This window comes from Oncorhynchus gorbuscha, linkage group LG15 (genome assembly GCF_021184085.1).
Source record: "Oncorhynchus gorbuscha isolate QuinsamMale2020 ecotype Even-year linkage group LG15, OgorEven_v1.0, whole genome shotgun sequence".
Taxonomy (NCBI): Eukaryota; Metazoa; Chordata; class Actinopteri; order Salmoniformes; family Salmonidae; genus Oncorhynchus; species Oncorhynchus gorbuscha.
In genome coordinates, this window is record NC_060187.1 from 52,257,372 (window position 1) to 52,281,870 (window position 24,499).

Below are 24,499 nucleotides of genomic sequence, written 5' to 3' on the forward strand. Positions count from 1 at the left end.
ATAAAACTGATTTAGTCATGTTACTTTGTGTTAGCAAAAGCAGTAAACTTAACATTAATCAATTTACACGTCAAACACACTTGTCAGCTGTGGCATAATTCAATCAATTGTTTGATATTATCATTATATTATCACCAGGTATTCCCAAACAGCGGCATGCGCAATGCTATCGGGGGTAGCCTCGTTTCACTGCCAAAACCAAAATTAAATCTAGTTTTTCAGCGAAATAACAACACAATGTCAAATACAGGTAGCCTAGTCAAATAATTAACGTCAAATCACATCAACCGTTACTCCATCACAGGAATTCCATTTACGATCCGTATGTAGCCAAACGTAGCTGCTGCTCATTCCGTTTGCTTGAAATTGGATAAAAATATAAGGCCCGCTGGTAGAAAAAAGTAAGTCACACTGCTACTACCAGCAGTACTACTCCTGCACCTGTCGATGACACATTGTTCTGCTTCCACGAGCACATCCATTGCTAGCATCAGTAATTCTACATTCGTTGTTTGCCTAGCTAGCATGGACACTGACAGTTGTGAATCTGATGCAGCCGAAGAGCTTTCCCTTACCCGGGAAAGCACCGAACAACAGACAGGGATGTTGGACTATCTAGGCGCAAATATGATAAGAACTACATTGATTTGGGGTTCACTTATATTGGGAGTATTGCCTTTCCTCGGCCACAGTGTGTTATATGTGTAAAAATACTATCTCGTAACTCAATGAAGCATTTACAACTTAAGTATAACAAAATGTAGAACAGCATTAACAAAAATCTCTTCGTTGCATTTTATGGCAACTAGTGAAAGTAGTATTTGTACTGTAACATATACACATTAAATATGGTACATCTTAGTCCATGCAGTTGCGCACAGCCTTCACTCTTACGCAGACATTTAGAAACAAAACATGCCAATTTGAAAAATATGCCACGGGAGTTTTTTGAGCGAGAATTAAGACCTTCGAATAGTAAGACATGTATAAAAGCAACAGATACAATTCACAAAAAAGGGTTAGAAGTGTCTTATATGGTGAGCTACCGAGTGGCTAGGACAGGAAAGCCCCATATTATTGTGGAGGAATTTATTCTTCCTGCTGCAGCGGATATGGCTGGGACAATGCTTGGGGAAAAGGCCAAAAGAACGAAACAGACAATGCCTTCATCAAACAACACTTTTTCACGATGCATCAGTGACATGTCAGGAGATGTTTTGAAATAATTACTGCTTCACATATAAGCCAGTGAATACTATGTGTTACAGCTGGATGAGTCAACAGACGTGGTGGGCCTGGCACAACTCCTGGTATATGCCCGTTACATTTATGGGGGGTCAAATAAGGAGGCCATCCTCTTCTGCAAACCAAAGCAACAGGAGAGGATAGTTTTAAAGTACTGGACAGATTTGTGACATCAAATAGATTTTGGTGGTCAAGATGTGTTGGTATATGTACTGCCCTTGGCGCAAAAGCCATGACAGGGAGACATAGTGGAGTGGTACCGGGCATGCAAGCAGTTGCTCCCGATGGCGTTTGGGTACACTGCAGCATCTACCGAGAGGCTCTTGCTGCCAAGGGAATGCCTGACAGCTTGAAAGACATTTTGGACACGACAGTGAAGATGGTTAACTTTGTTAAAGCAAGGCCCCTGAACTCACGAAAGTATTCACCACCCTTGGCATTTTTCCTATTTTGTTGCCTTACAACCTGGAATTATTATTAGTATTTTTTTGGCTGGTTTGTATCATTTGATGTACTGTACACAACATGCCTACCACTTTGAAGATGCAAAATATTTTTTATTATCAAACAAGCAAGAAATAAGACAAAAAACTTGAGCATGCATAACTATTCACCCTCCTTCCAAAGTCAATACTTTGTAGAGCCACCTTTTAACAGCAATACAGCTGCAAGTCTCTTGGGGTATGTCTCTATAAGCTTTGCACATCTAGCCACTGAGATTTTTGCCCATTCTTCAAGGCAAAACGTCTCCAGTTCAAGTTGGATGGGTACCGCTGGTGTACAGCAGCCTTTAAGTCATACCACAGATTCTCAATTGGATGGAGGTCTGGGCTTTGACTAGGCCATTCCAAGACATTTAAATGTTTCCCCATAAACATATTGAGTGTTGCTTTAGCAGTATGCTTAGGGTCATTGTCCTGCTGGAAGGTGAATCTCCCTCTGTCTCAAATCTCTGGAAGACTGAAACAGGTTTCCCTCAAGAAGAAGTTCCCTGTATTTAGCACCATCCATCATTCCTTCAATTCTGACCAGTTTCCCAGTCCCTGCCGAAGAAAAACATCCTCACAGCATGATGCTGCCACCACCATGCTTCACTTTGGGGATGTATTTCCGGGGTGATGAGAGGTGTTGGGTTTGCGCCAGACATAACGTTTATCTTGATTGCCATAAAGCTCAATTTTAGTCTCATCTGACCAGAGTACCTTCTTCCATATGTTTGGGGAGTGTCCCACATGCGTTTTGATGAACACTTTAAGCAATGGCTTTTTTTCTGGCCACTCTTCTGTAAAGCCCAGCTCTGTCGAGTGCACGGCTTAAACTGGTCCTATGGACAGATACTCCAATCTCCGCTGTGGAGCTTTGCAGCTCCTTCAGGGTTATATTTGGTCTCTTTGTTGCCTCTCTGATTAATGCCCTCCTTGCCTGGTCCGTTCTGGTGGTTTGTTGTGGTGTCATATTCTTTCCATTTTTGAATAATGGATTTAATGGTGCTCTGTGGGATGTTTTAAAGTTTCTGATATTTTTTTAGAACCCAACCCTGATCTGTACTTCTCCACAACTTTGTCCCTGACCTGTTTGGAGAGCTCCTTGGTCTTCATGGTGCCACTTGCTTGGTGGTGCCTCTTGCTTAGGGGTGTTGCAGACTCAGGGTCCTTACAGAACTGGTGTATGTATACTGAGATCATGTGACAGATCATGTGACACTTAGATTGAACACAGGTGGACTAATTATGTGACGTCTGAAGGTAATTGGTTGCAGCAGATCTTATATAGGGGCTTCATAGCAAAGGGGGTGGATACATATGCACGCACCACCTTTATCTTTTTATTTTTACATTTTTGAGTCAAAAATTTTTTTTCATTTCATTTCACCAATTTGGACTATTTTGTGTATGTTAATTACATTAATTCCAAATAAAAATCAATTTAAATGACAGGTTGTAATGCAACAAAATAGGAAAAAAAATCAAGGGGGATGAATACTTGTGCAAGCCTGTATTTTCTGCACTATGCTATGATATGGGCAGCGACCATGTAACACTTTTACAACATACAGAAGTGTGCTGGTTATCAAGATAAAAGGTATTGACACATTTTTTTAAATGAGAGACAAGCTTAAAGTTTTCTTTACTAACCATTTTTGCTTGTCTCACTGTTTGCATGATGACAAGTTTCTCACACGAGAAAGTTTCTCACTCTTTTCTGTCTGTATTAACAAGGACAACGCATAGGTCTTTCTATCATTGTATGATTTTTTTGTGTGCAAATTAACTCAAGCTTACGGACAATGTCAACTGTGATGTATCGAAGCACCTGAGTGAGTTGGGTACGCAAATACTCAGGTACTTTCCTGAAACAGATGACACAAACAACTGGATTCGTTATCCCTTTCATGCCCTGCCTCTGGTCCACTTACCAATATCTGAACAAGAGAGCCTCAACGAAATTGCAACAAGTGGTTCTGCAAAACTTGAATCTAATCAGAAGCCACTGCCAGTTTTCTGGATTTGGCTGTGCTCAGAGTATTCTGCCTTGGCAAATCTCGCTGTTAAGACACTGATGCCCTTTACAACCATGTACGTATGTGAGAATGTATTCTCGGCCCTCACTAGCATGAAATGCAACAGTAATGAATATTGCCAGTTATAGAATCCTTGGGAAACTACAGTAAGGGAGTATTGTTGATGCGAGATTAAGTGAATTTACATCAATATATCGTCTCCCTGTGTTTCCAGAAGCTTGTGAGGCTTACATTGTGTACATGCTCTGTAGAAGCATCCATGGGATGAGGCAGGAATAGACATGAGAGCCCTCTTAGAGGACAGTCAAATCAAATCAAATTTTATTTGTCACATACACATGGTTAGCAGATGTTAATGTGAGTGTAGCGAAATGCTTGTCCTTCTAGTTCCGACAATGCAGTAATAACCAACGAGTAATCTAACCTAACAATTTCACAACAGCTACCTTATACACACAAGTGTAAGGGGATGAAGAATATGTACTTAAAGATATATGAATGAGTGATGGTACAGAACGGCCTAAGCAAGATGCAGTAGATGGTATCGAGTACAGTGTATACATATGAGATGAGTAATGTAGGGTGTGTAAACATTATACACTGCTCAAAAAAATAAAGGGAACACTTAAACAACACAATGTAACTCCCAAGTCAATCACACTTCTGTGAAATCTAACTGTCCACTTAGGAAGCAACACTGATTGACAATAAATTTCACATGCTGTTGTGCAAATGGAATAGACAACAGGTGGAAATTATAGGCAATTAGCAAGACACCTCTAATAAAGGAGTGGTTCTGCAGGTGGTGACTACAGACCACTTCTCAGGACCTATGCTTCCTGGCTGATGTTTTGGTCACTTTTGAATGCTGACGGTGCTTTCACTCTAGTGGTAGCATGAGACGGAGTCTACAACCCACACAAGTGGCTCAGGTAGTGCAGCTCATCCAGGATGGGACATCAATGCGAGCTGTGGCAAGAAGGTTTGCTGTGTCTGTCAGCGTAGTGTCCAGAGCATGGAGGCGCTACCAGGAGACAGGCCAGTACATCAGGAGATGTGGAGGCCAACAACCCAGCAGCAGGACCGCTACCTCCGCCTTTGTGCAAGGAGGAGCAGGAGGAGCACTGCCAGAGCCATGCAAAATGGCCTCCAGCAGGCCACAAATGTGCATGTATCTGCTCAAACGGTCAGAAACAGACTCCATGAGGGTGGTATGAGGGCCCGACGTCCACGGGTGGGGGTTGTGCTTACAGCCCAACACCGTGCAGGACATTTGGCATTTGCCAGAGATTGGCAAATTTGCCACTGGCGCCCTGTGCTCTTCACAGATGAAAGCAGGTTCACACTGAGCACATGTGACAGTCTGGAGACGCCGTGGAGAACGTTCTGCTGCCTGCAACATCCTCCAGCATGACCGGTTTGGCAGTGGGTCAGTCATGGTGTGGGATGGCCGCACAGCCCTCCATGTGCTCGCCAGAGGTAGCCTGACTGCCATTAGGTACTGAGATGAGATCCTCAGACCCCTTGTGAGACCATATGCTGGTGCGGTTGGCCCTGGGTTCCTCCTAATGCAAGACAATGCTAGACCTCATGTGGCTGGAGTGTGTCAGCAGTTCCTGCAAAAGGAAGGCATTGATGCTATGGACTGGCCTACCCGTTCCCCAGACCTGAATCCAATTGAGCACATCTGCGACATCATGTCTCGCTCCCTCCACCAGTGCCACGTTGCACCACAAACTGTCCAGGAGTTGGCGGATGCTTTAGTCCAGGTCTGGGAGGAGATCCCTCAGGAGACCATCCGCCATCAGGAGCATGCCCAGGCGTTGTAGGGAGGTCATACAGGCACGTGGAGGCCACACACACTACTGAGCATCATTTTGACTTGTTTTAAGGACATTACATCAAAGTTGGATCAGCCTGTAGTGTGGTTTTCCACTTTAACTCAAAATGAATCCAGACCTCCATGGGTTGATAGATTTGATTTCCATTGATCATTTTTGTGTGATTTTGTTGTCAGCACATTCAACTATGTAAATATTTCATTAATTCAGATCTAGGATGTGTTGTTTTAGTGTTCCCTTTATTTTTTTGAGCAGTGTATTAAGTGGCATTGTTTAAAGTGTCTAGTGATACATGTATTACATAAAGATGGCAAGATGCAGTAGGTGGTATATACATATGAGATGAGTAATGTAGGGTATGTAAACATTATATTAAGTGGCATTGTTTAAAGTGGCTAGTGATACATTTTTTACATGTACGTATGGCAGCAGCCCCTCAATGTTAGTGGTGGCTGTTTAACAGTCTGATGGCCTTGAGATAGAAGCTGTTTTTTCAGTCTCTCGGTCCCTGCTTTGATGCACCTGTACTGACCTCGCCTTCTGGATGATAGCGGGGGAACAGGCAGTGGCTCGGGTGGTTGTTGTCCTTGATGATCTTTATGTCCTTCCTGTGACATCGGGTGGTGCAGTTTGCCCCCGGTGATGCGTTGTGCAGACCTCACTACCCTCTGGAGAGCCTTTTGGTTGTGGGCAGAGCAGTTGCCGTACCAGGCGGTGATACAACCCGACAGGATGCTCTCGATTGTGCATCTGTAGAAATGTGTGCTTTTGGTAACCAACCAAATTTCTTCAGCCTCCTGAGGTTGAAGAGGCGAACAATGGTGGCCCTCTTGAAGCATGTGAGAACAGCAGACTGGGATAAGGTTTGATTGAATATGTCCGTAAACACACCAGTTGCTGGTCTTGTCATGTTTTGTCTTATATTGTCTTGTCATTTTGCTTTCCCTTCTGTTCGTTTTCCCCCTGCTGGTCTTTTTAGGTTCGTTCCCTTTTTTCTCTCTCCCTCCCTCTCTCTCTTCTCTCTATCGTTCCGTTCCTGCTCCCAGCTGTTCCTATTCCCCTAATCAATCATCTAATCTTTTCACACCTGTTCCGTATCTTGCCCTCTGATTAGACTCCCTATTTCTCCCCTTGTCTTCCGTTTCTGTCCTGTCGGATCCTTGTATATTGTTCACCGTGCTGTGTCTTTGTCTCGCCCTGTCGTGTCGTGTTTCCCTCAGATGCTGCGTGTGAGCAGGTGTCTGAGTCTGCTACGGTCGGTGCCTTCCCGAGGCAACCTACAGTTTATGGTCGAGTCTCCAGTCTGTCCTCGTCACTACGAGTGGAATTAGTTTTTATGCTTTGTTTACCGCTCCGATTTGTCTAGGAGTATTGCATATTTCCTTTTCTGGAATAAAGACTGTTTTCGCCAAGTCGCTTTTGGGTCCTCATTCACCTGCAAAACAGGTCTGCGCATCCTCTGAGGACGTGGCTGGGGAGTCTGACCAGAAGACCGCTTCGTCTGCTAACTTTCACACATTAACAAGTCCAATAACTCAAATGAAAGATAAACATCTTGTTCATCTACCCATCATGTCCGAACATATATTTATGTTAGACCACCACCAAATAAAAGGGAAAACACAGCCATTTTCTCCAGCCAAAGATAGTCACAAAAGCAGGATTCGAGATAAAATGAATCACTAACCTTTTGAAAATCTTCATCAGATGACACTCATATAACATGTTACACAATACATTTATGTTTTGTTCGATAATATGCATATTTATATCCACAAATCTCGGTTTACATTGACGCCATGTTCAGAACTGCCTCCAAAATATCTGGAGGAATTATAGAAAGCTACGCCAGATAACAGAAATAATCATCATAAACTTTGACTAAAGATACATGTTCTACATATAATTAAAGATACACTGGTTCTTAATGCAACCGCTGTGTCAGATTTTTTTTTAAATGTTACGGAAAAAGCCTAACATTGCAATAATCTGAGACAGCGCTCAGACGTAAAAGTATTTCTCCGCCATGTTGGAGTCAACAGAAATACGAAATTACAACATAAATATTCCCTCAACTTTGATGATCTTTAATCACAATGTAGTGCAAGGAGTCCTAGTTCCACAATAAATCATTGTTTTGTTCCATAATGTCCAATACTAGTGTCCAAGTAGCTGCATTTGCTATCACTTTCAGCTCACGTTCCCAAAAACTGACTGCTGGTCCAGCATAACTCGCACGAAAACTTCCAAAAGATATATTCCAGGTCGAATAAACTGGTCAAACTAGGTAGAGAATCAATCTTCAGGATGTTATTATCATATATACCCAATAACGTTCCAACCGGATTATACGTTTTCAGCTGGAGCCAAATGGAACAGCGGTAGCACGCACAGAGAAATGCGCCACAGCGGTAGCACCCACAGAGAAATGCGCCCCTCCCATTCGGTCAAAGTTCACAGCAAATGCTCCATTCCACTTTCTACTGAATGAGGACATCAAGTGGAAGGCGTAGGAAGTGCTAACAGATTCATATCTTTTTGGGAAAGGAGGGGGGCGATGACGTCAAAGTTGCCCCACATTCAGAATTTCACTTATTGTTTGGAAGATTGCCTGCCCTATGAGTTCTGTTATACTCACAGCCATAATTCAAACAGTTTTAGAAACTTCAGAGTGTTTTCTATCCAAAGTAGGATGCAGTTCACTATGGGCACGCAATTCATCCAAAGTGAAAATACTGCCCCCTATCCTCAACAAGTTAAATGCCATACATCTTTCATTCCGTGGCCTCCAATTGCTCTTAAATGCAAGTAAAACTAAATGCATGGTCTTCAACCGATCGCTGACTGCCCCTGCACGCCCGTCCAGCATCGTTACTCTGGGCAGTTCTGACTTAGAATATATGGACAACTACAAATACCTAGGTGTCTGGTTAGACTGTAAACTCTCCTTCCAGACTCACATTAAGCATCTCCGATCCAAAATTGAATCTAGAATGGGCTTCCTATTTCGCAACAAAGCATCCTTCAGTCATGCTGCCAAACATACACACGTAAAACTGACAATCCTGCCTATCCTTGACTTCGACGATGTAATTTACAAAATAGCCTCCAACACTCTACTCAGCAAATTGGATGCAGTCTATCACAGTGCCATCCGCTTTGTCACGAAGCCCCATATACTACCCACCAATGTGACCTGTATGCTCTCGTTGGCTGGCCCTCGCTTCATATTCATCTCCAAACCCGCTGGCACCAGGTCATCTACAAGTCTTTGCTAGGTTAAGGTATCTCAGCTCACTGGTCACCATAGCAGCACGCGCTCCAGCAGGTATATTTCACTGGTCACCCAAAAAGCCAATTCCTTCTTTGGCCACCTTTCCTACCTGTTTTCTGCTGCCAATGACTGGAACGAATTGCAAAAATAACTGAGGCTGGAGACTCATATCTCCCTCACTAACTTTAAGCATCAGCTGTCAGAGCAGCTCACAGAACATTGCACCTGTATATAGCCCATCTGTAAATAGCCCATCCAACTACCTCATCCCCATATTGTTGTTTATTTTTTGCTCCTTTGTACCCCAGTATCTCTACTTGCACATTCACCTTCTGCACATCTATCACTCCAGTGTTTATTTGCTAAATTATAATTACTTCGCCACTATGGCCTATTTATTGCCTTACCTCCCTAGTCTTACTTAATTTGCACAACACTGTATATAGATTTTTTTTCTTGTGTTATTGACTGTACGTTTGTTTATTCCGTGTGTAACTCTGTTGTTTGTGTCGCACTGCTTTGCTTTATCTTGGCCAGGTCGCAGTTGTAAATGAGAACTTGTTCTGAACTGGCCTATCTTGTTAAGTAAAGGTGAAGAAAAAAAATTAAGGTTATGGATGTAGTAAAAGGAGGCCTATTTAGAGTAAAAGCCCTCCTATTTAGAGTAAAAGGATGAATAAAGCTGATAAGCATGTTGTAATAAGACTGATTAGCAATAGTATATAGTACTTTTAAGTACAGTGGAATGCAGTTCAACCACTTCCGACAAACATAGTCCTCAAATGTCACATAATGGATGGAAGATATACGGCTACAGTGTATAGAAGCAATAATAACATTTAAATAAACCCACAGCCTCCTACCCTTTCTTCTTCCCACAGTTCCCCCCTCCCCTATTGCACCCCCACAGCTGCTGAGAGCTGGCTCCACATATCTGATCATCCAGCTCAACACCAACTCCATCCTGGGAGATGGCCCTATTATCAGGAAGGAGATTGAGTACCGGGCCAGCCAATCACCTTGGTCTGAGGTCCATGGGGTCAACATGGTCACCTACAAGCTGTGGCACCTGGACCCAGACACGGAGTATCACATAAGTGTGTTGCTGACCCGGCCCGGAGAGGGCGGCACCGGACCACCTGGACCACCCCTCGTCAGCAGGACTAAGTGTGCAGGTGAGGGTCTGGGTGGTGTGACAAGGTCTAGATAAGCTTGTACAGTATGTGACATTCTCATAGTTGGCAGTGTATGGTAACACAGAATATTTTGGTAATACATGTTATTAACCACTTGCAAATCCTTGATAAAATCTTACCATATCATATCATACTTTTAAAGCCACATACCTTTTGAAATTATTTGCAATTGTTATTGTAAGATCATTCTAGTTTTCTTGGTCTTGGTATGTTTCTAGTCTTGATAAATAGAGGTGAAATGTATCACTCTACAAGCTGTTTGCTTCCTTTGTGGATGTTTCCTCTGAAAACTCGGAAACTCTCCTCATATTTTTTGGTCATTTTAGAGAGAATATTTTAGAGAGAATATTTCTTAATACTATTCAAAGTACATATGCACAACAGCTAGATCTCAGAGTAATTGCTCATTATATTGTGGAATAACAGACCATGGGCTGTGGCGATAATGTGGAAAAATTGTATTCCAGACTGAAATCTCTGTGAGATTGAGAGGTGGTCTTTGTAAAAATATAATTTGTGCTGGAAGAAAACAACTAACACACACACACACATACACACACGCACAGACACTCAACCACAAAATTCATGCCTATTTCCTGTGGGCATTTGTCCCATGTCTTCTACAGTCATCAGTCTAATATGCACAGCGATCTCTTCCCACCACAAACCATCTCACACACCCCCCCCCTCCCTGTTCCACCAACCATAGCCTCCATGTCCTCTCTCTGATGACACATTAAGCACACTCCATTTCCCAATAGCCACAGACAGTAAAATAGAGAGAGCCCAGAGCCAGCTCTCATTCAAAAATATATTTTATATCTCTTTGAAATAGAGAGGGAAAGAGGAGAGGTAATGTTATAGTTGTGAAGTGAGAGGATATACACACTGTTCTAATGTACATGTATTTTAGTGGCACCATTGTATCCTGTCTGTCATGTTTTTTTCCTCTGGATAATTTGCATACTGATAGTGACTCCAAATAACTGTCTCAGATATCAAAGCCTGACCTCTTGCCCTGTAATTTCCCAAGCTGTTGTTTTCACAACATACGGGTTAGGTTGTTGTGTCTACTTGTTTGTTCTGTTGGTGGCCTCATCCTGATTCACACACCTTCACATACTCCTCATCCATCACCAGGTCCACCCTCCATGATTCTCTAATCACCACCTGGACACCCTTGAGTTCCTTTGACCCCTGTCCCCCAGACCATCTGGTCCAGATCCCACACTGACCCCACAATTCATCATTGCATTATGATCCTCCTCACCTTTGTTGGGCTGCTTAGGTAAGGAAGGAAATGCATGGTCTGGTCACAGTGGGTATCTCTGGGAGTGTGCTAGTTACCAGAGTGAACAGATGGGAGGCTTGGACACTCTGGGTGTTATTCTGACTAAAGTGAATTTCTTCTCCAAAAAAAAAAGAGTGTTGCCATGGACTGGGTATGTTCTGCTGTTCCGTGTGAACAACTCATCTCTTCCTGGCTTGCTCTGACCTATGTAGTGTAGCCCGGGCGTTCTCCTGTGAGTGCTGTAAAACTAACGGCCGTGAATATGAACATGGTCTCCGCCCGCCTCTGATGGCCAGCCAGGTGTGCTTGATGAGCCATAACTGTGATTATCAGCAAGGCTGCATTATCGTAGCTCTAAATCCCTCAAGTAAATCACAGAGGAGACAAGTTATTTCCAAACCACGTTAATAGGCTTCCACCTGCTTCTGGGTCACTGAGCCTTCTGAAGAGCCCCCTGCCACCAAACCTCTCTGCTGAGCGAGGGGCTTCATGGCGGTGCCCAACTAAAATTAGGAACATTACAGAGAGTGCTCATGCCTTTCACAGCTCGTCTTCCTCACCCATCATTTTAGGCCTCTCTGTCAGTGATTGCATCTTGCTTCATTCCTCCTTCATCTCCCATCTCCCTTGTGGATAAGTCTCCACAGACTCTTCCCAACCCAGGCCAAGGATAACCCTGTCCACAGTTAATCCCATGGATCAGTTTTAGTGGGGGTAATAAACCAGAACCTCTCCCCTTCTTTTCCTCTCACTTCTATAACATGAGGAATAAGCATGTCGCTCTGAGCCATGTTGGGGATACTGCAACCCCTCTCCGAAGGCTGCCAGGGAGTGTGCGTTGCACACAGTCGAGCGTGGCATGCAGGCAAATAGACTGGGCAAGAGGAAGGGTGTTGGCAAAAAGTCAAATTTGATGAAAATCCACAATGGGCACACTGTGGCCTCTTCTGTGTTTTTTTCATCAGTTTGTCAGTTTAAAGCCCCTCTTTATTTAGCTTTGAGACTGTGCAGACTATCAATTACACCATAAAGACAATCCTCAATCAAATTGAACAATTGTTCAAACATTTCCTGCTACGTGCCACTAATGTACCACTACTTGATTGTCTAGCCCTCATTTTTCTGCTATCACAAACTGATGTCCAGAAAAATGCAGTGGTCATGCTTCCTTCTAGACCAAAATGCAAAAACAAAAGTAAAACAGGTGACTGGAGAGGCTTAAGTTTAGATCGCCAGTATCATGTAATTCTGCTTCAGTGAGAAAAATAATGAATAGGAAGGGATAAATGGATAAACTTCAGGGAGAGATATAATGAATAGAAAGGGATACAGAGGGATAAATATCCGCAAGGAAGAGATTACATGTGTGTGCATGTGCCTGTTTGTGCTCGTATATGTCCTTGCTTATTTAGAGAGAGCACCTTTCAAATCCATCTCCTTTGATTTACTGCCTTTGTTCCTTTAAGCGTCCCATCGCTTATCGATACATTATCTCCATTGTTTTAGTTCTCAGCACAAATAGCTGCAGTAAGTGAAGAATCCCTTTGAGTGTGTGATAGTCAGTGCAGGAATGAAGACGTTGGCTGGTATAACCTTACTCTTCTCACTGCTGAGCCCTCCGCTCCATATCTCCTCTGTCACTCTCACTCTCCTCCGCCATTAGTCACGAATCCCTATTAAAAGAACAAAGCAACACAATACATTATGTGGAATACTGTTTGACAAAAAGGCATCAATAATGGGCTGTGACAAATGCCTCCATTGGTAGTGTGTTGCTGAGATTGGCCTTGGCTCACCCCTGTAGCCTGTATCTGCAACACTGCCTGGCTTATGCTTGAAGGCACAGAAGCTTGTCAGTACCTCTGTATCCCTCTAGCTGTCTCTCCCGAGGGAGGAATAGGAAGACAAAGCTTTAGTTCTCTCTGCTTGAGTCAAAAGAAACAGTGTAGACCCCAAACCCAGCAGTGACCAGAAGTAACTGGGTGACTACTAAAAACAAGCAGCCTTTCCAAAATGACCTAGCAATAAAGATAACTGGCGGATTTCGTAATTTACACTGTGTTTAAACAGTTTTTATTTAAGCTTTATTCAACCAGGTTAGTCTCTTGAGATAAAAACATGTTTTTCAAAAGAAGACCTGGACCTAGTTGATAACATTGCCTTCTCTCTCTTCCTTTCCCTCCCTTCCTCCTGCCTTCCCTCTTTATTAGAACCCACACGGGCCTTGCGAAGTCTCACAGCCTCAGAGATCCAGTCCAGGCAGCTGACCCTGCAGTGGGAGACACTGGCCTACAACTTGACCCGCTGCCACACCTACTCTGTGTCCCTGTGCTACCGCTATGCCACCGCAGGGGGTGGCGGTGGGCACAACACTACTGTGCGTGAGTGCCTGGCGGTTGAGCACAATGCCTCACGCTTCACCCTGCGTGACCTGCCGGCCTACCACTCCATCCAGGTCCGTTTGGCGCTCGCCAACCCTGAGGGCAAGAAGGAGGGTCGGGAGGTCACCTTCCAGACTGAAGAGGACAGTAAGTGATGGGAGAATGTTGGAGACATATACTGTACGTAGGAGCTCATACAGGGTACCTATTCAGAGAAACCAGAATAACATGGGAGAATGTTTGAGACATAAAAAGGAACTGATACGTACAGGGCACATTTTCATAGGAAGTAGAATGATAGGAACCGTCTTGTGTTAGAGTGCCCTAATTGGCTGCTTTCCAACCTCCTCACATGGCTGTCTACCTTCTCAATCCCTTCTTCCTAGAGACCTGTAAGAAACACTTGGCTGTTTTAGTGACAGACTGTTCAGGGATCACTTTGGTGATCAAAATAACCGAAAGTACCTAGGGAGTCATCCAAAACCTTTCTCCAGAGGGTATTATCTCTGCTCTAAATTCATATTTGTGTTAACAAATTAACAAAAATAATGCTGGGAAAAATGGGAAAAAAAATCTAGCTATCTATACAGTTGGGATTGATAACACTGGGTCAGTCAACATCACTAGCTACAGTTTGATTGAAGCGATTCATAACTATCATGATTCGTCTCCTGTCCCATGCGGTTGTGTCTCAGTAGACTAGAATAAAAGCATTGTGACCATCTCCAAGAGGCTGCATCAGCATACCAAAGGATCCATCTCATTTCTCAAATGAAACCAGAGAGAACGGATTTTCCCCCATATCTCTCAATATATTCCTTTTGAGCCAAGGCAGCCAACAGCCTCTGTGCATTGCAGATGCCTGGCTGAAGATCAAATGTATTTTTCCAATAAAAAGAAACTAAACGAAAGGGAGAAAGAAAAAAAGTGTATGAGAGAGCGAATGAGAGAAAAAGAGAGGGAGAGAGTAATGGGGATTGTGGTCTGGAATAGAAAACCACAGTGCACAGAGGATACTATCAAAACAGTTAGCTTTGTTTTTATAGGGATGTGTATAGGCCAGGCTTCCCCTGGTGTCCAGGCCAGACAGAGGTTTAACAGCATTCAGCATTTATACTAAGGAATGTCATCACTGGCCATCAGCTGAGGATGCATTTAATCACCACTATTTCATGGAGGTATTTTGATATTTTGAAGGCATAAGACTCATGGTACAATAGAAATGCCCTGTCCACTATAGTATAATAATTATATTTGTATTTATTATTTTACATTTACATTTAAGTCATTTAGCAGACGCTCTTATCCAGAGCGACTTACAAATTGGTGCATTCACCTTATGACATCCAGTGGAACAACCACTTTACAATAGTGCATCTAAATATTTTAAGGGGGGTGAGGGGGTGAGAAGGATTACTTTATCCTATCCTAGGTGTTCCTTAAAGAGGTGGGGTTTCAGGTGTCTCCGGAAGGTGGTGATTGACTCCGCTGTCCTGGCGTCGTGAGGGAGTTTGTTCCACCATTGGGGAGCCAGAGCAGCGAACAGTTTTGACTGAGCTGAGCGGGAACTGTACTTCCTCAGTGGTAGGGAGGCGAGCAGGCCAGAGGTGGATGAACGCAGTGCCCTTATTTGGGTGTAGGGCCTGATCAGAGCCTGGAGGTACTGAGGTGCCGTTCCCCTCACAGCTCCGTAGGCAAGCACCATGGTCTTGTAGCGGATGCGAGCTTCAACTGGAAGCCAGTGGAGAGAGCGGAGGAGCGGGGTGACGTGAGAGAACTTGGGAAGGTTGAACACTAGACGGGCTGCGGCGTTCTGGATGAGTTGTAGGGGTTTAATGGCACAGGCAGGGAGCCCAGCCAACAGCGAGTTGCAGTAATCCAGACGGGAGATGACAAGTGCCTGGATTAGGACCTGCGCCGCTTCCTGTGTGAGGCAGGGTCGTACTCTGCGGATGTTGTAGAGCATGAACCTACAGGAACGGGCCACCGCCTTGATGTTAGTTGAGAACGACAGTTTGTTGTCCAGGATCACGCCAAGGTTCTTAGCGCTCTGGGAGGAGGACACAATGGAGTTGTCAACCGTGATGGCGAGATCATGGAACGGGCAGTCCTTCCCCGGGAGGAAGAGCAGCTCCGTCTTGCCGAAGTTCAGCTTGAGGTGGTGATCCGTCATCCACACTGATATGTCTGCCAGACATGCAGAGATGCGATTCGCCACCTGGTCATCAGAAGGGGAAAGGAGAAGATTAATTGTGTGTCGTCTGCATAGCAATGATAGGAGAGACCATGTGAGGTTATGACAGAGCCAAGTGACTTGGTGTATAGCGAGAATAGGAGAGGGCCTAGAACAGAGCCCTGGGGGACACCAGTGGTGAGAGCGCGTGGTGAGGAGACAGATTCTCGCCACGCCACCTGGTAGGAGCGACCTGTCAGGTAGGACGCAATCCAAGCGTGGGCCGCGCCGGAGATGCCCAACTCGGAGAGGGTGGAGAGGAGGATCTGATGGTTCACAGTATCGAAGGCAGCCGATAGGTCTAGAAGGATGAGAGCAGAGGAGAGAGAGTTAGCTTTAGCGGTGCGGAGCGCCTCCGTGATACAGAGAAGAGCAGTCTCAGTTGAATGACTAGTCTTGAAACCTGACTGATTTGGATCAAGAAGGTCATTCTGAGAGAGATAGCGGGAGAGCTGACCAAGGACGGCACGTTCAAGAGTTTTGGAGAGAAAAGAAAGAAGGGATACTGGTCTGTAGTTGTTGACATCGGAGGGATCGAGTGTAGGTTTTTTCAGAAGGGGTGCAACTCTCGCTCTCTTGAAGACGGAAGGGACGTAGCCAGCGGTCAGGGATAAGTTGATGAGCGAGGTGAGGTAAGGGAGAAGGTCTCCGGAAATGGTCTGGAGAAGAGAGGAGGGGATAGGGTCGAGCGGGCAGGTTGTTGGGCGGCCGGCCGTCACAAGACGCGAGATTTCATCTGGAGAGAGAGGGGAGAAAGAGGTCAGAGCACAGGGTAGGGCAGTGTGAGCAGAACCAGCGGTGTTGTTTGACTTAGCAAACGAGGATCGGATGTCGTCGATCTTCTTTTCAAAATGGTTGACGAAGTCATCTGCAGAGAGGGGGGGGGGGATTCAGGAGGGAGGAGAATGTGGCAAAGAGCTTCCTAGGGTTAGAGGCAGATGCTTGGAATTTAGAGTGGTAGAAAGTGGCTTTAGCAGCAGAGACAGAGGAGGAAAATGTAGAGAGGAGGGAGTGAAAGGATGCCAGGTCCGCAGGGAGGCGAGTTTTCCTCCATTTCCGCTCGGCCTTCCGGAGCCCTGTTCTGTGAGCTCGCATTGAGTCGTCAAGCCACGGAGCGGGAGGGGAGGACCGAGCCGGCCTGGAAGATAGGGGACATAGAGAGTCAAAGGATGCAGAAAGGGAGGAGAGGAGGGTTGAGGAGGCAGAATCAGGAGATAGGTTGGAGAAGGTTTGAGCAGAGGGAAGAGATGATAGGATGGAAGAGGAGAGAGTAGCGGGGGAGAGAGAGCGAAGGTTGGGACGGCGCGATACCATCCGAGTAGGGGCAGTGTGGGAAGTGTTGGATGAGAGCGAGAGGGAAAAGGATACAAGGTAGTGGTCGGAGACTTGGAGGGGAGTTGCAATGAGGTTAGTGGAAGAACAGCATCTAGTAAAGATGAGGTCGAGCGTATTGCCTGCCTTGTGAGTAGGGGGGGAAGGTGAGAGGGTGAGGTCAAAAGAGGAGAGGAGTGGAAAGAAGGAGGCAGAGAGGAATGAGTCAAAGGTAGACGTGGGGAGGTTAAAGTCGCCCAGAACTGTGAGAGGTGAGCCGTCCTCAGGAAAGGAGCTTATCAAGGCATCAAGCTCATTGATGAACTCTCCGAGGGAACCTGGAGGGCGATAAATGATAAGGATGTTAAGCTTGAAAGGGCTGGTAACTGTGACAGCATGGAATTCAAAGGAGGCGATAGACAGATGGGTAGGGGGAGAAAGAGAGAATGACCACTTGGGAGAGATGAGGATCCCGGTGCCAGCACCCCGCTGACCAGAAGCTCTCGGGGTGTGCGAGAACACGTGGGCGGACGGGCACACAACACAATGTGTGCCCTCAGGCCCCTACTCCACCATTACCACATATCTACAGTACTATATCCGTGTGTGTGTGTGTGTGTGTGCGCGCATGTGTGTGCGCGCATGTGTGTGTGCGCATGTGTGTGTGTGCCAATGTTTGTGTTGCTTCACAGTCCCCACTGTTCCATAAGGTGTTTTTTAAATCTGTTTTTAAGTGTAATTTTACTGATTGCATACTTGATGGGGATAGTTCCATTTAGTCATGGCTCTATGTAGTAAGTAGTGATGAAGTCAATCTCTCCTCCACTTTCAGCCAGGAGAGATTGACATCCCTAATATTAGCTCTCTGTGTACATCCAAGGGCCAGCCGTGCTGCCCTGTTCTAAGCCAAGTCCTTTTTTGTAACACCTGACCACACGTCTGAACAGTAGGCAAGGTGCGACAAAACTAGGGCCTGTAGACCTGCCTTGTTGATAGTATTGTTAAGAAGGCAGAGCATCGCTTTATTATAGACAGACTTCTCCACATTTTAGCTACAACTGCATCAATAGGTTTTGACCATGACAGTTTACAATCTAGTGTTACTCCAAGCAGTTTAGTCATCTCAACAGCTCAATTTCCACATTATTTATTACAAGATTTAGTTGAGGTTTAGGGTTAGTGAGTGTTTTGTTCCAAATACTGTGCTTTTAGTTTTATAAATATTTAGGGCTAACTTATTCCTTGCCACCCACTCTGAAACTAACTACAGTTCTTTGTTGAGTGTTGCAGTCATTTCAGTTGCTGTAGTAGCTGATGTGTATAGTGTTGAGTCATCCACGTACATAGAAACTTTACTCAGTCAGTGGCATGTCGTTAGTAAAGATTGAAAAAAGTAAGCGGCCTAGACAGCTGCCCTGGGGAATTCCTGATTCTACCTGGATTATGTTGGAGAGGCTTCCATTAATGAACACCCTTTGTGTTCTGTTAGACAGATAACTATTTATCCACATTATAGCCGAGGGTGTTAAGGCATAACACATACGTTTTCCAGCAGCAGACTATGATCAATAATGTCAAAAGCTGCACTGAAGTCTAACAAGACAGCCCCACAATAATTGTATCATCAATTTCTCTCAGTCAATCATCAGTCATTTGTGTAAGTGCTGTGCTTGTTGAGTGTCCTTCCCTATAAGCATGCTGAAATTCTGTTGTCAATTTGTTTACTGTAAAATAGCATTGTATTTGGTCAAACACCATTTTCTCCAGAAGTTTACTGAAGGGTTGGTAACAGGCTGATTGGTCGACTATTTGAGCCAGTAAAGGGGGCTTTACTATTCTTGGGTAGTGGAATGACTTTAGCTTCCCTCCAGGCCTGAGGGCACATGCTCTCTAGTAGGCTTACATTGAAGATGTGGCAATATCGTCTTCTATTATCCTCAGTAATTTTCCATTGTTGATAGACAACAATATTTTTTTCACCTCTTCCACACTGACTTTAAGGAATTCGTAAAGTTCATGATTTGGTCCAATATACTTGGATGTGTCGTGTCAGTATTTTTTGCTAGCATGTCATCCCTAAGTTTGCTTATCTTGCCAATGAAAAAGTAATTAATGCAGTTTGCAGTATCATGGGGTTTGTGCCGACTTGGCTTTTTTCCCCAAAATGTCATTTAAGGTGCCCCAAAGCTTTTTACTATGATTCTTTATATCATTTATATTTGCTTCATTCATAGTGTAGTTTATTTTTATTTAGTTTTGTGATTGATTTCTCAATTTGCAGTACGTTTGTCAATCAGTTGGGCTGCCAGACTTAATTGCCATACCTTTTGCCTCATCCCTCTCAACCATACAATTTTTCAAATCCTCGTCAATTCAAGGGGATTTAACCATTTTTACAGTCATTTTATTAATGGTTGCGTGCTTATTAGTAACTGGAATAAGTAGTTTCAGAAATGTGTCAAGTGCAGCGTCTGGTTGCTCCTCATTACACACCACAGACCAGCAAATATTATTTACATCATCAACATAAGAATCACTACAAAAGTTATATGACTTCTTATACACTATATTAGGCCACGACTTTGGAAATGTCTTTTTCCTAGATATGGCTATTATCTGCAGCGTTAGTAAACATTTTATCAATACATGTTGATCATTTAATTCCTATGCTGTCTGTAACTATCCTGGTATGTTGACTGACAACCTGATCCAGGTTGCAGGCACTGGTTACAGTTTAAAGTTTTTTCCCGAGTGGGCATCTTGATGATAGGAAGTCCATATTTAAATCACCCAGAAAATATACTTATCTGTTGATCTCACATACATTATCAAGCATATATTATCCAGATACCGACTGTTACCACTTGGTGGTCTATAGCAGCTTACCACAAGAATGGGATTTAGGGTGAGGCAGATGAACCTGTAGCCATATTACTTCAACAGTATTTAACATTAGATTGTCTCTAAGCTTTACAGGAATGTGGTTCTGAATATGGACCGCAACACTGCATCCGTTGGCATTTCTGTCTTTTCGGTAGATGTTATAACCATGTATTGCTACCACTGTATCATCAAAGGTATCATCTAAATGAGTTTCAGAGATAGTCAGAATATGAATGTCATCTGTTTACAAGCAAGTTATTGACTTCATGGACCTTGTTTCTTATTCTACATGTGTTAAAATGGGTTAATTTTAGCACTTTTCTGGGTTGCTTGATTGTTTTGAATTTAATTTAATTTTACCATTATTTTACTAGGCAAGTCAGTTAAGAACAAATTCTTACTTTCAATGACGGCCTAGGAACAGTGGGTTAACTGCCTGTTCAGGGGCAGAACGACAGATTTGTACCTTGTCAGCTCGGGGATTCGAACTTGCAACCTTTCGGTTATTAGTCCAACGCTATAACCATTAGGCTACCCTGCCGCCCCGAATGCTTGAATGAATGCTTTACTGGGAAGCTTATCAGAGGTAGACTTACCTTATTTACATTGAAGCTGAGGTCTTCCTACTATTGCACACCGCCACAGTGCTAAAAGTGTAACTCTGGTTTATAGGCTCATGATTACTGCTTACAATAGCTGTAGGATGAACAGATGTATTCAGTGCAATTAGGGGTACATACATTAAATTACTTACATTGTGTTTACCAATGCCCCTAAGATCATGTACATTTGATGCAGCGTTGTGACGGCTCATTGTCACAATGGTAGGGATTAACTGAGCTGGTCTTGGATCATTTACTAGGCATTGTTTCAATGCAACCTTGAAATGTGTAGACAGAGTCCAGGAGCCAAGATGATTTGGATGGATGCAATCATTCCTGAAGAGTATCTTCTGTTTCCAGAAGGTGTCAAAGTTATCAATAAAAGTGACTCCAGCAGAGCTACAATAGTCTTCATGTCAGACTCCGTACTCAAATAAATGTATTTCGGGATCTCTATATCATGTAATATGAACCTCACCCTCATGATGATAGTACAAACCTGATCAGTCTGAATTGATTGTAAGCACTTGATAATGATTACTCTACTTCAGTGGTTTTATATCCATCAATAATCTCCTTTTCTCTTCGCTTGTACACTCTCTGACTCTGACACAAAATATAGTCCTTTATGTCCTACATGAAGAATTCTCAGTTCCTAAGGCTAACATTGTAAGAGGGACTCCGTGACATTGACCACTGAATATGATATTGACATTATGAGATGCTTGCCATGATTTTACAGGTTCAATTGCCTGACATGCTTGTTTCCCATAGTTCCCGGTGGCATCACCCCTGAATCGCTGACCTTCACCCCCCTGGAAGACATGATCTTCCTCAAGTGGGAGGAGCCAGTGGAACCCAATGGTCTCATCACCCAATACGAGGTAAATCAAATCAAATCAATTTATATAGCCCTTCTTACATCAGCTGATATCTCAAAGTGCTGTACAGAAAGATAAGGATGCTTTTTTACAGGTGGCTGTTAATTGACGTAATAGACACAACACAGCTGTTTGACGTTATGAATACAGGCAGAAGCTACAGTACATATCAGCCTCTATATATGTGTGGTTGTGTATGGCATTTTTTTACAAGCTCATAGTCCATCCCCAGAGTGCTCTCTGTTTCTCTCCGCTCATCTAACAGTACATCTAGAGCTATCAAGTAGTCTGGCACATTGTCACCAAGAGAAGTTAAGAAAAATATTTATCAGCATATACTGTAGCACTGCCATGCATCATCACATTTTTCACCCTGCTAATTTTGTCTTCACCTATGGTAGGGGCTCAGCCCTCTCTCTTTCAATGTCATCTCAAGGAGGATATTATTAAATGGGATTTGTGGTTTGACATATAAAGTGGATGGATTTTCTTCTTTTCCTGATCTCTCTGAGCTGACAAAGAGAGCTTTAGACAGAGCCACAGAAGGAATCCTCTTAATTTCTCTCCCATTAAAGCTTTGACCAGTCTCCCTGAGCCCATCAATCGCTATAACTTCAGCCTCACAAGCCCCTCCTTGGTCCTCTTTGCTCTTTCTAAAGGCTATTATCGGCTTTTATGTTGGCTTTTTTATGAGGAACTGTGTGTACTGTGTACAGTCATTGGCTATCTTCACAGTTACCACGCCTGCATGGGCATATCGTGCTCTTAAAATAATCTGCATAGTCAATAGTTTGGTTCAAGTCAGTGGGAAGCAAGGCGTGTCTGTGTTATTTAACATCCCCAGTTTTTACATTACTCTCTGACGCCACATGGGTGGAATCCCATAAGACAGTTTTGACTGGGAGGGGAAAAATTGCTTCCAACAGCATCAATATTTCACACAGAACACATTTCCATATTAGCATGAATGTCCTTCAGGCTTGACCATTATGAATGGATGAGCAAGCCAAACAAAATCATTAACATCTTGTTATTGTGCAACCCGCAGGTTGGGAAATCTGTAAACACACAAAACAATAACGGTTTGATAATGATTCTACTTTTATGAAAAAATAACAGCATTACACTGGACTGGATCACATTTCCTCCTGCTACTATTTCTGTCACTTCATTTCTAGTTACATGTACATGTCTACCTCAATTACCTTGTACCCCTGCACATCGACTCAGTGTAGCCAAGTTAAATACTTATATACTATTAATACTTGTAAGTCGCTCTGGATAAGAGCGTCTGCTAAATGACTTAAATGTAAATGTAAATTATTACATGTTTTACTTTTTACTTTTCTATTATTTCTCTATTTTCTTATTTCTATTATTTCTTGTACACACCGTGTAGTTTACTAAGCACGTGATTAATACAATTTGATTTGAAAAGCAACATTACCAATCAGTAGAGCAGAAGCACAATTTTCAAAGTCAGATGTGAATCCTCAGAGAAAATCAATTGAACAAAAGTTAAAAGGTAGTTGCTCCACAAAGTAAATAACTCCTGTTCTCAGAAATAATTGCTATAGGAATCATTCTGGTGTCTTTTTTGTATTTATCTGTCCACAGATCAGCTACCAGAGCATTGAGTCGTCTGACCCAGGCATCAATGTGCCAGGACCTAGGAGAACAGTGTCGAAGCTGAGGAACGAGACCTATCACATGTTCTCCAACCTTCACCCTGGCACCACGTATCTGATTTCTGTCCGTGCTCGCACAACCAAGGGCTTCGGCCAGACCGCCCTAATTGAGATCACCACCAACATTTCTTGTGAGTGTCGATGTGTGTGTACAACTGCAGGTGTATGTGTTCACACTTGAATGTTTGTCTATCCATTTGTATTTGTATTTGTATTTATTGAGGATCCCTTGGGTTCAGCAACATTAAGGCAGTTTCTAACCTTTATTTTACTAGGCAAGTCAGTTAAGAACAAATTCTTATTTACAATGACGGCCTACCGGGGAACAGTGGGTTAACTGACTTGTTGAGGGGCAGAACGACAGATTCTTATCTTGTCAGCTCGGGATTCAATCCAGGAACCTTTCGGTTACTGGCCCAACGCTCTAACCACTAGGCTACCTGCTGCCGCATTTACAGTGCATTCGGAAAGTATTCAGACTCCTTCCCAGCCTTATTCAAAAATTGATTAAATATATTTTTTCCTCATCAATCTACAGACAATACTACACAATGACAATCGGAAACAGGTTTTAAGAAATGTTTGCAAATATATAAAAAAAACAGACATATCTTACTTACATAAGTATGCAAACCCTTTGCAATGAGCCAAGATGTTTTGCTCAGATGCATCCTGTTTCTATTGATCAGAGATGTTTAACTTTAACAAGATTAACTGGTCTGATGAAACCAATATTTAACTCTTTGGCCTGAATGCTAAATGTCACATCTGGAGGAAACCTGGCAATGTCCCAAAGGTGAAGCATGGTTGTGGCAGCCTTATGCTCTGGGGATGTTTTTCAGTGACTGGGACTGGGAGACTAGTCAGGATCAAGGGAAAGATGAATGGAGCAAAGTACAGAGAGACCCTTGATGAAAACCTGCTCCAGAACGCTCAGGATCTCAGACTGGTGCAAAGGTTCACCTTCCAACAGAACAACGACTCTAAGCACACAACCAACACACTGCAGGAGTGGCTTCGGGACATGTCTCTGAATGTCCTTGAGTGGCCCAGCCAGAGCCCAGACTTGAACCGGATTGCATTTCTCTCTCATTTCTGGAGAGACCTGAAAGTAGCTGTGTCCACGACTCTCCCCATCCAACCTGACAGAGC

The 24,499-nt window shown here is 43.6% G+C and overlaps 1 protein-coding gene and 1 long non-coding RNA gene across 4 annotated transcripts in view; one reads left to right on the forward strand and one right to left on the reverse strand.

The window, feature by feature from the left end:
* The window catches only part of LOC123997477 (receptor-type tyrosine-protein phosphatase U-like), a 313,670-nt gene that overhangs the window by 177,944 nt on the left and 111,227 nt on the right, over nt 1–24,499 (forward strand). For all 3 annotated transcript variants that reach the window (XM_046301752.1, XM_046301754.1, XM_046301753.1), the window contains exons 7-10: nt 9,763–10,056; nt 13,579–13,896; nt 21,553–21,662; nt 23,277–23,478. In XM_046301752.1, the coding sequence (XP_046157708.1) occupies nt 9,763–10,056; nt 13,579–13,896; nt 21,553–21,662; nt 23,277–23,478 (924 nt within the window). The remainder of the gene's footprint in view (nt 1–9,762; nt 10,057–13,578; nt 13,897–21,552; nt 21,663–23,276; nt 23,479–24,499) is intronic.
* LOC123997478 lies at nt 747–20,367 on the reverse strand. The gene is made up of 3 exons (XR_006832116.1): nt 20,358–20,367; nt 6,499–6,504; nt 747–882 (listed from the first exon to the last, which is right to left on the reverse strand). It is a non-coding gene; the product is annotated as an uncharacterized LOC123997478 (long non-coding RNA).